Below are 15,851 nucleotides of genomic sequence, written 5' to 3'. Positions count from 1 at the left end.
GTGGAACTGTTTCTACTGACAGGAGAAGGGGCGAAGGGGGGTTACTGGCGCCTGAGAACCTGTCGCTTCCGGCAGCTCGTCTAGGAGAAGGACAGCTCTGATCTCAAACCTCCACTGCCTCGCGACTGTACCCGCTCATGGAGAAGGCTTCGGGAGTAAACCCCGAGGGAAAAATCCGGAGGCGGGGCCCCTGAGGCAGCCCTACGTTGAGTTTGGCGCTGACTAGCAACTCCTGCGGCGCCGCTGGTGCCGAAAGGTGTCGGTCTCTGCCATTCCCCCAGCCTTCGTCAGCTACGTGGAGGGTGGGGAGCCGGCTGCGTGGGCAACAACTTGCTGTCCGTGTCGTACGGCTCTGGTAGACAGCCAGGGCGCAGTACTGAACCTGACCAACAGAGGGCCTCATACCTCATGGAAACGGGCCCTCGGCCCAACTCATCAGACGGAGCACCCTCCTCCGTCCGCCACAACAGACAGGATCTCCCAGTAGCCACCCACTTCAACTCTGCTTCCCACTCCCGTTCAGATATGTCCGTACATGGCCTCCTCTACTGCCATGATGAGGCTAAACTCAGGCTGGAGGAGCAACACCTCATATACCGTCTAGGTAGTCTCCAGCCCCTTGATATGAACATAGAATTCTCCAACTTCCGGTAATTCCCTCCCCCTCCCTATGGCACTCTGCCCCCTCCCCCAGCTGCCTACCACCTCCCTCATGGTTCTGCCTCCTTCTACTACCCATTGTGTTTTCCCGTATTCCTTCTTCACCTTTCCTGCCTATACCTCCCTGCCTCCCCTCCCTCACCCCTTTATCTTTCCCCTTACTGGTTTTTCTCCTGGAACCTACCAGCCTTCTCCTTCCCACCCTCCCCCCACCTTCTTTATAGGGCCTCTGCCCCTTCCCTCTGCAGTCCTGACGAAGGGTTCCAGCCCAAAACGTTGATTAATCATTTCCACGGATGCTGCCCGACCTGCTGAGTGTTCTGAGTGTTGCCCAACTCATCCGTGAGTTAGTTCCACCCGCCCGCGTTTGGCCCATGGCTTTCTGAACCTCTCTTGTCCATGTAGTAATCTAGATGGGTTTTAAATGTTGCTCATGTGCCCACCTTAACCACTATTTCTGGCAGCTCGTTCCGAATACGCACCATCCTTTGGTGAAGAAGTGCCCCAAGTGTCTCTTTCCTCTGATCTTAAACCGATGCCCTCTTACATTTGTCAACTCTTCCTTGTGTGCTTTCACCCTGTCCATGCCCCCATCACCTTGTATGCCTTAATACACCTGCTGAATCTCTGACGGTTATGGGAATTGTCCCAGTCTACACACCCTCACCTTGTGACTTAGATCCCCAAGACTGGGCAACATCAACCCTACATAATACTCCCAAAGTATGGCCTTCGCCAATTGCAATGTAACTGGGGTGGCGTGATACTGTAGTGGTTGGCACAGTGCAGACAACCCAGATTTAGCTCCTGCCGCCGTTTGTATGTTCTCCCCATGACTGCAAGGGTTTCCTCCGGGTGCTCTGGTTTCCTCCCACAGTCCAAAGATGTACCGGCTGGTATGTTCACTAAGGAGGACATAAATAATCTTCCAGAAATAGTAGGGGACCGAGGGTCTAGTGAGATGGAGGAACTGAGGGAAATGCATGTTAGTAGGGAAGTGATGTTAGGTAAATTGAAGGGATTAAAGGCAGATAAATCCCCAGGGCCAGATGGTCTGCATCCCAGAGTGCTTAAGGAAGTAGCCCAGGAAATAGTGGATGCATTAGTGATAATTTTTCAAAACTCTTTAGATTCTGGACTAGTTCCTGAGGATTGGAGGGTGGCTAATGTAACCCCGCTTTTTAAAAAAGGAGGGAGAGAGAAACCGGGGAATTATAGACCGGTTAGCCTAACATTGGTGGTGGGGAAAATGTTAGAGTCAGTTATCAAAGATGTGATAACAGCACATTTGGAAAGCAGTGAAATCATCGGACAAAGTCAGCATGGATTTGTGAAAGGAAAATCATGTCTGACGAATCTCATAGAATTTTTTGAGGATGTAACTAGTAGAGTGGATAGGGGAGAACCAGTGGATGTGGTATATTTGGATTTTCAAAAGGCTTTTGACAAGGTCCCACACAGGATATTAGTGTGCAAACTTAAAGCACACGGTATTGGGGGTAAGGTATTGATATGGACAGAGAATTGGTTGGCAGACAGGAAGCAAAGAGTGGGAATAAACGGGACCTTTTCAGAATGGCAGGCAGTGACTAGTGGGGTACCGCAAGGCTCAGTGCTGGGACCCCAGTTGTTTACAATATATATTAATGACTTGAATGAGGGAATTAAATGCAGCATCTCCAAGTTTGCGGATGACACGAAGCTGAGCGGCAGTGTTAGCTATGAGGAGGATGCTAAGAGGATGCAGGGTGACTTGGATAGGTTAGGTGAGTGGGCAAATTCATGGCAGATGCAATTTAATGTGGATAAATGTGAGGTTATCCACTTTGGTGGCAAAAACAGGTAAACAGATATTATCTGAATGGTGGCCGATTAGGAAAAGGGGAGGTGCAACGAGACCTGGGTGTCATTATACACCAGTCATTGAAAGTGGGCATGCAGGTACAGCAGGCGGTGAAAAAGGTGAATGGTATGCTGGCATTTATAGCGAGAGGATTCGAGTACAGGAGCAGGGAGGTACTACTGCAGTTGTACAAGGCCTTGGTGAGATCACACCTGGAGTATTGTGTGCAGATTTGGTCCCCTAATCTGAGGAAAGACATCCTTGCCATAGAGCGAGTACAAAGGAGGTTCACCAGATTGATTCCTGGGATGGCAGGACTTTCATATGATGAAAGACTGGATTGACTAGGCTTATACTCTCTGGAATTTAGAAGATTGAGGGGGGATCTTATTGAAACGTATAAAATTCTAAAGGGATTGGACAGGCTAGATGCAGGAAGATTGTTCCCGATGTTGGGGAAGTCCAGAACGAGGGGCCGCAGTTTGAGGATAAAGGGGAAGCCTTTTAGGACCGAGATGAGGAAAAACTTCTTCACACACAGAGTGGTGAATCTGTGGAATTCTCTGTCACAGGAAACAGATGAGGCCAGTTCATTGACTATATTTAAGAGGGAGTTAGATATGGCCCTTGTGGCTAAAGGGATCAGGGGGTATGGAGAGAAGGCAGGTACAGGGTTCTGAGTTGGATGATCAGCCATGACCATACTGAATGGCGGTGCAGGCTCGTAGGGCTGAATGGCCTACTCCTGCACCTATTTTCTATGTTTCTATGTTAATTGATTACCTACTACCCACTACACCGCTGGCGTTTCGGGCAGCAGTGAAGATCCTCCATCTCTGGTGGTGTTCAGGGCTTCCTTCATCATGTCAGTAGCTTCCTCTTGGTTTTCACTACTGTCAGTCATGCAGGTCCCGGTTGGAGACTCAGGAATACCGTCACACTCAGGTGTAGAAGGATTCTTCATTGCTGTTTCCGTAACAGTCAGGGTTGTTAGCCCTGAGCTGAACCCCCGAACCTGGAGGACCAGTGGACCACTCTTAGTCTGGCCTCTACCCTCTGACCTGTTTGGCATGGGTGACCCCGCCAAGAGCCAAAGCATAAAGCCCTGATTCCAGCCAACACAGCTCTCCGGGTCACTGAGGTACATGAGCCTTTAAACCCTACGACAAGGTTATGGTCCTCTTGGAGGTGCTAATTGGTCATTGGGCATTGTCCCCTGACAAGGCTCAGATTAAATCGGGGGGGGGGTTGCTGGGCGGTGTAGCTCGAAGAGCTTATTCCGCGGCCTCTCAATAATAAAAAACAGGAACTTGCCAGCTCCTATGCTCAGTGCCTGAGTGATGAAAGCCGATGAACCAAATGCCTTCTTCACCACTATCTTGTCATACCCTCTAACGTAGCTTCCTCACGGACCAGAGCTAAACCACATTCACAACTCCGTAGTTTAGATCTCACACACTGATTTTGATAGCGTTGGCAGAAGCAGTTCTGCTGGGCTTAGTAGCTGGGTTATGCGTGAATGTCAGCATCCGGCCTGAGTTGTCAGAGGCTATTTGAGGTGTGTTTTGTGATGTGCTGTGTCGTATGATGTGGGTGATCATGGTCTTTGACCACGATTGTTCTTGGCAAATTTTCCTACAGAAGTGGTTTGCCGTTGCCTTCTTCTGGGCAGTGTCTTTACTAGACGGGTGACCCCAGCCATTATCAATACTCTTCAGAGATTGTTTGCCTGGCGTCAGTGGTCGCATAATCAGGACTTGTGATCTCCACCGGCTGCTCGTACGACCATCCACTACCTGCCCCCATGGTTTCACGTGACCCTGATCGGGGGGCTGAACAGGTGCTACACCTTGCCCTAGGGTGACCTGCAGGCTAGCGGAGGGAAGGAGTGCCTTACACCTCCTTTGGTAGAGACACATCTCCACCCTGCCACCCAGTACACCATTGGGAGCGTTTAATAGGTACTTAGAGCTTATCCCCGCTGTTGTAACATGAACGAAGTCAGTGGAGAGATACTGAAGCTAGTGGGTACCAGAAATGTTTTATTCAACAAATACTCCCAGCCCAATATTACATGACCTTTTTATATGCTGAGATCAAAAGTAGCAGCAGGACAATGCTTCCTTTGAATTACATGTAGTTTTCACATACCCCTTCTTCGCACCCACACTCCAGACACCCAAAATCAAATGTTTTTGTAACTGTTCTTGAACCTGGTGGTGCGAGTCCCAAGGCTCTTGTACCTTCTGTCTGATGCCAAGTCTCTGGATGCTCTCAAGAAAGAGATAGAGCTCTTAACGATAGCGGAATCAAAGGTTATGGGGATAAGGCAGGAACTGGGTACTGATTGTGGATGATCAGCCATGATCACAGTGAATGGCGGTGCTGGCTCGAAGGGCCGAATGGTCTACTCCTGCACCTATTGTCTATTGTAGTGCAGATTGTGTCTCACATAAGTGGCATTTAATTAAAGGGTAAAAAAAATTAATCACGTGGAACTTTCTATCCGCTTCCCTCTTCCAGCGGTTTGAAGAGTTCAGCAGAAGCCGTGGCGCTGCCCGGTCCTCCCGCCAGACGTGGCGCCGCCCGGTCCTCCCGCCAGACGTGGCGCCGCCCGGTCCTCCCGCCAGACGTGGCGCTGCTCAGTCCTCCCGCCAGCCGTGGTGCTACTCGGTCCTCCCGCCAGCTGTGGTGCTACTTGGTCCTCCCGCCAGCCGTGGCGCTGCCCAGTCCTCCCACCTGCCGCGGTGCTACTTGGAGTCCCCGCCTCCCAGAGGGTCCACTCTTGCTCAGTCCGCTCACTCCTCTGCGCGGGGATGAGGGATGGCGGCGGTGGTGCTGAGCCACCGGCTAGGACTGTACTCCAGGCGAACGGTAGGGAGACAGGGGCGGCGGGCGGATTTCTCGTTGCTCCCGGCGGAGGATGTGCAGACCCTATAACCCCCTCCGGGATAGGGTGGGAATCGGAAAGCGAGAACCGAGACCTGGGTCCGACCTGCGTCTGATGCTCAGGAAGCGAGCTCGGCGACAGGTCGTAGCCCCGCCTCCCGCCTGCCCATCACGTAACCCCGCCCACTACAACTGTCCATCATCTCCATGACCAACCCAATTCCAGCTCGCCTCAGTCCCTCTCTGTTGGCGCCGCCCCAGGCTCCTGCCTGTCCCACAACACTCTGCCAATCATCCACATAACCCCGCCTCGTCCCCCCCACCACCTAGCCCCGCCCATCGGCACTGCAGCCACGCCCCCATCCCACATTGGCTCCGCCCCTCAATCATTTTTGGGCTCTTGAATAAAAGGGGATAACGACACTCAATTTTTTTTATTAAGTGCAATCGTGAACAATAGCCAGATCAGAGTTGTAACCACAACCAATGATCTCACTTTAAGGACTCTTTATTTTGTTATTTCATGTTTTCGTTATTAATTGCTATTTATTTACATTTGCATTTCCATAGTTTGTTGTTTTCTGCACTCTGGTTGATCTTTCGTTGATCTAGTTATAGTTACGGTAAGCCAAGCTCGGCAAACACAGCAACATCAAACGCCTAAACCCCAGCTATGAATATCCACCAGCATCCTAAAGTTACTATTCTATAGATTTGCTGAGTATGCCCACAGGAAAATGTATCTTCGGGTTGTATTTGGTGACATAAATGTACTTTGATAATAACATTTACTTTGAACTTTGAACTCTGAACCCAATGCCCTGCCCCTTGCCAGTGCGTATCAGGTCAGGGTTGAGGAGTGTACAGGAGCAGGAGCAGGCCACTCGGCCCTTCAAGCATGATCTCCACCTCTGCGCCAGTACCCAATAGAGCTCAGTTCCCTGATCTTTCAAAAATGTACCTCCCTCCTCTTTAAATGCCCGCAACGATCTCGGTCCCATATCTGTTTGGGTTGGTGAATTCCCAAAAATGATGGGGGAGGGGGTGGGGGCTACTGCACAGGATCGAAGTAATCTGCTGAGAGTTGTAAACTTAGTCAGCTTCATCACGGGCACTGGCCTCCATAGTATCCAGGACGCCTTCAAGGAGCGATGCCTCAGAAAGGTGGCAGCCATCATTAAAGACCCCCATCACCCAGGTCATGCCTTGTTCTCACTGTTATCATCAGGGAGGTGGTACAGGAGCCTGAAGGCACTCACTCAACATTTCAGGAACAGCTTCTTCCCCTCTGCCATCCGATTTCTGAATGGACATTGAACCCGTGAACACTACCTCACTACTTTTGCACTACTTAATTTAATTTAGTACTATATATTAATATATCACTATTATTTAATATATTACACTGGCTTTCTCTGTATGTATGTGTATACATGATATAATATATATAGGTTAGATTAGATTCAACTTTATTGTCATTGTGCTGAGTACAGATACAAAGCCAATGAAATATATTTAGCATCTGACCAGAAATGCAAAGAATAGTGTTATTTACAAAACAACACTATATATTATATATATACAGTAACTCATTTTCTTTTTCTCTCTATTATCATGTATTGCATTGTACTGCTGCCGATTCCTTCATATCTTGTATCTGTGCCCTCTCACTGGAGATATTCCCATTAGAATCTCAGTATCTACCTGCTCATGACCCTGTAGCATTTTAAAATTTGCAATAACATAAGGGACTTCATCTTCCTCTCACCCCACCATCCCTGAACACCTCAAACCTCCCTTTTCCTCAGGCACAACCAACCCCTTTCCCCCTTCCGATCCCAGCTCTCATCCGTGCCGGATTTTCACCATTCCCTCCGACCTTCCCTTCTCTGAGGCAGGATATTCTGTTCTCAATAAGGTCCTCCTGCGCCCACACCTCAGCGAGTTCCACGCCTGCAATGACGTTGAGCTTTTCTCCTGCCGCCTTTGTCTCCCAGCTTACTTCTTTGGGAAGGGTTCTCCACCCCGCACCGATGACCCCTTCCCCCGTCTTCAATCCTCCTCCTCTTCCTGGACACCCCGCCCCGGTCTTCTGCCTGCCTTGGACCTTTTCACTGCCAACTGCCATTGGGACATTAACCGTCTAGACTTCAACACTCCTCTCCAGTTCCAACCTCATCCCTTCCAAATGCTGTGCTCCCCACTACCTCCGCACCAATCCTGACCTCGCCACCAAACCCGCAGATAAAGGCGGTGTTGTAGTAGTCTGTCACACTGACCTCTACCTTGCTGAGGCCCAGCGACAACTGTTAGACACCTCCTCTTATTTACCTCTCGAACAGGATCCCATTAAGGAGCACCAGGCACTCTGATCTTATTAGATCTCCCATCTACCGCCATCAACGTCACAGTTCCTGCACCCTGCAGCTCCCGTTTCTACCTCCTACCCAGATCCACAAACCCACTTGTCCAGAAAGACCCATTATTTCAGCTTGTTCCTGCCCCACTGAACTCATATCTGCGTACCTCAATTCTGCCTTATTGCCCCCTCCCCAGTTCAGTCCCTTCCTACCTACATCCGTCACACCTCACAAGCTCTGGATCTTTTCAAGGATTTCAAGTTCCCGGGCCTCCATCATCGTATTTTCACTATGGATGAAAATCCAGTCCCTACACACCTCCATCTCCCACCAGGAAGGCCTCAAAGCTCTCTGTTTCTTTCTGGACACCAGACCCAGTCAGTTCCCTTCCACCACCACTCTCCTCCGTCTAGCGTAACTTGTCCTCACCCTTAATAATTTCTTCTTTGGTGCCTCCCACTCCCTTCAAACAAAAGGTGTAGCCATGGGCACTCACATAGGTCTCAGGTATGCCTGCCTGTTTGGCGGCTATGTGGAACAGTCCATGTTTCAAGTCTGCACTGGTGTCTGTCCCCCATTTTTCCTACGCTACATCGATGACTGCATTGGTGCTGCTTCCTGCTCCCAGGCTGAACTCGTCAACTTCATCCACTTGGCCTCCATCTTCCACCCTGCACTCAAATTTACCTGGTCTATTTCTGACACCTCCCTCCCCTTTCTTGATCTCACTCCATCTATCTCTTGAGACAGCTTATCTACTGATGTCTATTATAAACCCACAGATTCTTACAGCTGCCTGGACTATACCTCTTCCCACCTGGTTACTTGCAAAAACGCCGTCCTCTTCTCTCAATTCCTGTCTCCACCACATCTGCTCTCAGGATGAGACTTTTCATTTTATAATGAAGGGGACGTCCTCCTTTTTCAAAGAAAGGGGCTTCCCTTCCTCGACCATCAATGCTACCCTCAACCACATCTCTTCCATTTCACACACGTCTGCTCTCACCCCGTCCTCCCGCCACCCTACCATGGATAGGGTTCCTCTTAACTTCACCTACCACCCCACCAGCCTCTGCACCCAGCACATTATTCTCCGAAACTTCCGCCACCTCCAACGGGATCCCACTGCCAAGCACACCTTTCCCTCCCCTCCCCCCCACTTTCTGCTTTCCGCAGGGATCGCTCCCTACGCGACTCCCTTGTCCGCTCGTTGCTCCCCACTGATCTCCCTCCTGGCACCTCTCCTTGCAAGCAGAACAAGTGCTACACCTGCTCCTACACCCCCTCCCTCACTACCATCCAGGGCCCTAAACAGTCCTTCCAGGTGAGGCGACTCTTCACCTGTGAGTCTGTTGGGGTCATCTACTGTATCTGGTGCTCCCAATGTGGCCTCCTGTATATTGGTGAGACCCAACGTATATTGGGAGACTGTTTTGCTGAGCGCTACTCTCCATCCGCCAAAACAAGCGGGATCTCCCAGTGGCCCTCCATTTTAATCCCACTTCCTATTTCCATTCCGATATGTCAGTCCATGGCCTCCTTCACTGCCGTGATGAGGCCACCCTCAGGTTGGAGGAGCAACACTTCATATTCTGTTTGGGTAGCCTCCAACCTGACGGCATGAACGTCGATTTCTCAAACTTCCAGTAATGCCCTCAATCCCTCTCTCCTTCACCATTTCCCATCCTCTTTTCCCTCTTTCACCTTATCTCCTTGCCCACCCACCACCTCTCTCTGGTGCTTCCCCCCTTTTCTTTCTTCCACGGCCTTCTGTCCTCTCCTATCAGACTTCCCCTTCTCCAGCCCTGTATCTCTCTTACCAATCAACTTCCCAGCTCTTTACTTCATCCCTTCCCTCTCCCGGTTTCACCTATCCACCTTGTGTGTCTCTCTCCCCTTCCCCCACTTTTTAAATCGACTCCTCTGCATTTTTTCTCCAGTCCTGCCGAAGGATCCCGGCCGGAAACGTCGACTGAACTCTTTTTCATAGATGCTGCTGGCCTGCTGGGTTCCTCCAGCATTGTGGATTTCCAGCATCTGCAGATTCTCTCTTGCCTGTAACATAAGGGATTAGTTTAGTTAGCCATTTAATGATCAGTTTATTTGGTTTGGGACAACATTTTGTATCGAAAGGCCTGTTCCTTTGCTATATGCTTTATGTTCTAATAAGGTCGCCTTCCACTCTTCTAATTTCCAAAGAGTATTGACTCAGTCTCTTTTGCTGCTCACGATACGATAACCCTCCGATCCAAAGAGACTGGTTGATCTCCGGAGGACTGCAGGATAATCCCTGTGATATTGACCCCATTCTTGAAGGAGTGGTTGGCCACCATGCAGTTTGCCTTTGTAGATGGATGGGAGTCTGGGAGAGGCTCTTGTGTGATTGATCCTGACACAGCAGGGTAACTGGTGGAGGGTCAGTCCCTGTGTGACTGGTCACCGATGAAGCGATTGGGGGACGGTCCCTGTTTGTTTGTTCACTCTTGAGGAAGGTGATTGGGGGACGGTCCCTATTTGTTCACTGTTGAAGAAGGTAATTTGGGGACGGTGGCTGCATCGTTGAGGAAGATGATTGGGGGATGGTCCCTGTGTGGTTCAGTAGAGAAAGTTGGGGGATGGTCCCTATTTGTTCACCATTGAGGAAGGTAATTGGGGGACGGTAGCTGCATTGTTGAGGATGGTGATTGGGGGATGGTCCCTGGTGTTGAGGAAGGTGATTGGGGAACGGTCCCTGTGTGTTTCACTGTTGAGGAAGGTGATTGGGGGATGGTCCCTGTGTGTTCACTGTTGAGATTTGAGGACAGTCCCTGAGTGTGTCACTGTTGAGATTTGAGGACAGTCTCTGAGTGTCACTGTTGAGATTTGAGGACAGTTCCTGAGTGTGTCACTGTTGAGATTTGAGGACAGTCTCTGAGTGTCACTGTTGAGGATGGTGATTTGGGGACGGTCCCTGTGAGATTGTTTACTGTTGGAGGGTAGGGTGATTGGGGGACGGTCCCTGTGAGATTGTTTACTGTTTGTTGGAGGGTAGGGTGATTGGGGGACGGACCCTGTGAGATTGTTTACTGTTTGTTGGAGGGTAGGGTGATTGGGGGACGGTCCCTGTGAGATTGTTTACTGTTGGAGGGTAGGGTGATTGGGGGACGGTCCCTGTGAGATTGTTTACTGTTGGAGGGTAGGGTGATTGGGGGACGGTCCCTGTGAGATTGTTTACTGTTGGAGGGTAGGGTGATTGGGGGACAGTGCCTGTGAGATTGTTTACTGTTGGAGGGTAGGGTGATTGGGGGACAGTGCCTGTGAGATTGTTTACTGTTGGAGGGTAGGGTGATTGGGGGACAGTGCCTGTGAGATTGTTTACTGTTTGTTGGAGGGTAGGGTGATTGGGGGACAGTGCCTGTGAGATTGTTTACTGTTGGAGGGTAGGGTGATTGGGGGACGGTCCCTGTGAGATTGTTTACTGTTTGTTGGAGGGTAGGGTGATTGGGGGACGGTCCCTGTGAGATTGTTTACTGTTGGAGGGTAGGGTGATTGGGGGACAGTGCCTGTGAGATTGTTTACTGTTGGAGGGTAGGGTGATTGGGGGACAGTCCCTGTGAGATTGTTTACTGTTGGAGGGTAGGGTGATTGGGGGACAGGTCCCTGTGAGATTGTTTACTGTTGGAGGGTAGGGTGATTGGGGGATGGTCCCTGTGAGATTGTTTACTGTTTGTTGGAGGGGTGATTGGGGGACGGTCCCTGTGAGATTGTTTACTGTTGGAGGGTAGGGTGATTGGGGGACGGTCCCTGAGATTGTTTACTGTTGGAGGGTAGGGTGATTGGGGGACGGTCCCTGTGAGATTGTTTACTGTTTGTTGGAGGGTAGGGTGATTGGGAGACGGTCCCTGTGAGATTGTTTACTGTTTGTTGGAGGGGTGATTGGGGGACGGTCCCTGTGAGATTGTTTACTGTTTGTTGGAGGGTAGGGTGATTGGGGGACGGTCCCTGAGATTGTTTACTGTTGGAGGGTAGGGTGATTGGGGGACGGTCCCTGTGAGATTGTTTACTGTTTGTTGGAGGGTAGGGTGATTGGGAGACGGTCCCTGTGAGATTGTTTACTGTTTGTTGGAGGGTAGGGTGATTGGGAGACGGTCCCTGTGAGATTGTTTACTGTTGGAGGGTAGGGTGATTGGGGGACGGACCCTGTGAGATTGTTTACTGTTGGAGGGTAGGGTGATTGGGGGACGGTCCCTGTGAGATTGTTTACTGTTTGTTGGAGGGTAGGGTGATTGGGGGACGGTCCCTGTGAGATTGTTTACTGTTGGAGGGTAGGGTGATTGGGGGACGGTCCCTGAGATTGTTTACTGTTTGTTGGAGGGTAGGGTGATTGGGGGACGGTCCCTGTGAGATTGTTTACATTTTGTTGGAGGGTAGGGTGATTGGGGGACGGTCCCTGAAATTGTTTACTGTTGGAGGGTAGGGTGATTGGGGGACGGTCCCTGTGAGATTGTTTACTGTTGGAGGGTAGGGTGATTGGGGGACGGTCCCTGAGATTGTTTACTGTTGGTAGGGTGATTGGGGGACGGTCCCTGTGAGATTGTTTACTGTTGGAGGGTAGGGTGATTGGGGGACGGTCCCTGTGAGATTGTTTACTGTTGGAGGGTAGGGTGATTGGGGGACGGTCCCTGTGAGATTGTTTACTGTTGGAGGGTAGGGTGATTGGGGGACGGTCCCTGTGAGATTGTTTACTGTTGGAGGGTAGGGTGATTGGGGGACGGTCCCTGTGAGATTGTTTACTGTTGGAGGGTAGGGTGATTGGGGGACGGTCCCTGTGAGATTGTTTACTGTTGGAGGGTAGGGTGATTGGGGGACGGTCCCTATGAGATTGTTTACTGTTGGAGGGTAGGGTGATTGGGGGACAGTGCCTGTGTATTTGTTCACTTGAGGAAGGTGACTGAAGGACGCCCCCTATTTATGGGGTTATAGGGCAGACAACGTGTTACTCCTCAGCACTAGGGGAGGCGTTTATGGAGACTAACCCCTGCTGTTGTGGACAGATGATTTGGTCAGCCCCTATGTGACCTCTAAGTGTTGGGTGTTGATTTTGTGTTCTCTGTCTCTTCTCACTTTTAACACTGACATATTATATTTAATTCCAGATGCGAGGCTACCAGGTCTTGGCGCCACTCTGCTGCCAGGCACATTCCCACCCTTTGAAGCCAAAGCACATTCACTGGATGCAGCGTGGCCTGCTGAAACTCTATGAACGTTTTTATGATGTTGAAAACCTTTTCAATTGGAGCATGGCCTTGAGAAACTGGAACCTGAGGAGGAAAAATGCGTATGTGCTATTCGTCAACAACGGCTATTTAAATTAGCATCGAGAAACATCCCCAGTTGGGTCATAGTTCAACAACACCTGAGCCTTATACTGTCTGGCCGCTTCATTCAGTACACCTGCTCTTTAATGCAAATATCTAATCAGCCAATTATGTGGCAGCAACTCGATGTATAAAAGCACGCAGACATGGTCAAGAGGTTCAGCTGTTGTTCAGACCAAACATCAGAATGGGGGAGAAATGTGATAGTTTAATAGTTCCATTTAATATCAGAGAATGTATACATTATACAACCTGAATTTCTTACTTTCCGCAGACACCCTCGAAACAGAAAAAAACCCCAAAGAATGAATGACAAAAAAAGACCTAAGAATCCCAAAGCCCCCTTTCCCTCCTCCCATGCACAAGCAACAGCAAGCAGCATCAACCCCACCCCCAAAATATTCCAGCATAAAGCACCAGAACTCCCAACACCCACCAAGCCAGCAACAGCAAAGCCCCCAAAAAGAGACCACGGTCTACAGTCCATCAAAAACTAACTGCTCACTCCATCATTTTGACATCGTACAGGCTCTCTCTCTCTCACTAACAAGGGAGAGACAGACATCACTCCTTCCACAGTGACGGGGGAGACACCAGTGGCTATTTCAATCTGAAGCATTGTTGTTTTTATTTCAAGTCCCCTGACTCGAGAATCGGCAAATCGAAGACGGCCTCCGACTCCCGCTGTCCCTCGATGTTCCGGCTCCCGCTACGCCTCAGTACACGACACCGGTGAGAATTCCCATCCACAGAGCCACGCGGGCCCCGAAGTTGCCCGACTTCAGGCTGAAGGTGGCCGATCTGTGAGCTCCAAGAACAGGGGCGTGCGGCCATGCAGAATCGCAGTTTGAGTGTCGCTGTAGATCCAGGATATCGACAGGACCCCAGCCACCCTGAAAAGAAAAACAGAGACATTAGAATAGGAAGGATTCAACTGTTGCACTGATGAGCCTTCTAGCACTATCTTCCGCTCCGTCCACACTGTTGCCACAAAAAAAAACAAATTTCATGACGCATGTGAGCGGTGGTAAACCTGATTCTGATCTGGGTCTCTATTGTGGACTGAGAGTGGGAAGGGGGCAGGGAGAGGTGAATCATGGTTGGGAAAAGGGGAAGGGAGAGGGAAGCACCAGAGAGACATTCTGTAATGATCAATAAACCGATTGTTTGGAATCAAATGACCTTGCCAGTGTCTCAGGGCTGGGTGTGTCTGCACCCGCACCCCAAGCACTCCTTCTCTGCCACCTGTCCCCACACCCCTCCCGCGGCGCTCCACCCTCACCATTCCCAACATCCTTTGCTCCCGCCAGATTTACAAACTCATGTGGACAAGTACAGTACTGTGCAAAAGCCTTAGGCACCCCAGCTATATAAGTGTGCCTAAGAGCTTTGCACAGTCCGGTAGATCTTGCCTTTTCGAAGCGGCGCCTCCTGTAGATGCTACTGATGACGGGGAGGGGTGTGCCCATGGTGAGCCTCTTAACCGAGCTTCTCTCCTCGTTCCAGGTACTACGGGTACACCCAGAAAACATACGGCATTTACATCGCAGCGGCCTACTACATCCTGAGCCAGCGAGGAGCTGTACGGTAAGTCATTGCTGCTGTTCTCCCTGCTCGGTACCGACAATGCGGAGCGCTGGATCTGTTAGCTGTTGGGGAATCGGCCATTTGGCTCATCGTTCCCGTGCAACTGAAGGACAGCACAGTCAAGGGCGCTGCTTCGTAGCTTTCGTGACCCCAGTCCCATCCTGACCTTGTTTGGAGTTGGCTCGTTCTCCTGTGACCAGTATAGACACATTTGTCTGTAACTGCGAAGAGAAAGTCATTGAAGGGTTTCCACGGGGGCTCAGTGCCTCGTCCACTTCTACCGTAATTCACATCACAGACCATCTGTAAAGATGCAAACACGAGGAAATCTGCAGATGCTGGAATTTCTGGCAACACACATAAAAGTTGTCTCTGTTCACCAGCAACTTTTACGTGTGTTGCCATTTGTAAAGATTCCATTTTTACAAACAACCTTAAGTTGATTTTCTTTGTAAGTTTGGAAAATGCACAAAAATCACTCCTTACGGTAACTGTACCTCCATACTGTTGTACTATAGTGGTAGTCCTTTGGATTGGAAGAAGACACGCTGTTGTGCGGTTCATCTGTGGACACGGAGGTGGCTCTGCAGTCCCAGTCTAGAAGCGCAGGGTCCAGCACAATGGGGGCACTGGAGGTCCGTGGTTGTAATAATTGGGGCTGCTGTTCTGTGACGCCGCTCACGGTTTTTCCATCAGTTTTTGGCAGCACCCATCTTCAAATTGCATCAAAAATACATAAGACGGTTAAGAAAAATAATTACTAGAGGTGGAAAGGGAGAAGAAACCTGTTCTTCTGCTCATAAGAACGAACGTACACTCAGTGGCCACTTTATTAGGTACACCTATCACCTCGTTAAAGCAAATATCTAATCAGCCAATCACATGGCAGCAACTCAATACATAAAAGCATGCCGGTGTGGTCAAGAGGTTCAGTTGTTGTTCAGACTAGACATCAGAATGGGGAAAGAAATGTGATCTAAGTGACTTTGACTGTGGCATGATTGTTGGTGCCAGATGGGGTGGTTTGAGTATCTCAGAGACCGCTGATTGCCTGGGATTTTCACGCACAATAGTCTCTAGGGTTTACAGAGGATGGTGTGAGAAACAAAATAAAATCCAGTGAGCAGCTGTTCTGTGGGGGAAAACGCTTGGTTA

At 50.1% G+C, this 15,851-nt stretch overlaps 1 protein-coding gene across 2 annotated transcripts in view; it reads left to right on the top strand.

Moving 5' to 3' along the window:
- Positions 1-5,275: 5,275 nt before the first annotated feature.
- The window catches only part of dmac2 (distal membrane arm assembly component 2), a 29,817-nt gene continuing 19,241 nt past the window's right edge, over positions 5,276-15,851 (top strand). The window contains exons 1-3 of one of the 2 annotated variants that reach the window (XM_072269908.1): positions 5,276-5,377; positions 12,888-13,069; positions 14,616-14,696. In XM_072269908.1, the coding sequence (XP_072126009.1) occupies positions 5,327-5,377; positions 12,888-13,069; positions 14,616-14,696 (314 nt within the window). In that variant the 5' untranslated portion in view covers positions 5,276-5,326. Of the gene's footprint in view, positions 5,378-12,639; positions 12,794-12,887; positions 13,070-14,615; positions 14,697-15,851 lie in introns of those variants that run through there. The other variant, XM_072269909.1, reaches the window with a different exon arrangement.

This window comes from Mobula birostris, chromosome 10 (assembly GCF_030028105.1).
Source record: "Mobula birostris isolate sMobBir1 chromosome 10, sMobBir1.hap1, whole genome shotgun sequence".
In the NCBI taxonomy this organism is placed as follows: domain Eukaryota; kingdom Metazoa; phylum Chordata; class Chondrichthyes; order Myliobatiformes; family Myliobatidae; genus Mobula; species Mobula birostris.
The sequence above is the reverse complement of the archived record's forward strand: the minus strand, read 5'-3'. Positions and strand labels throughout refer to the sequence as shown.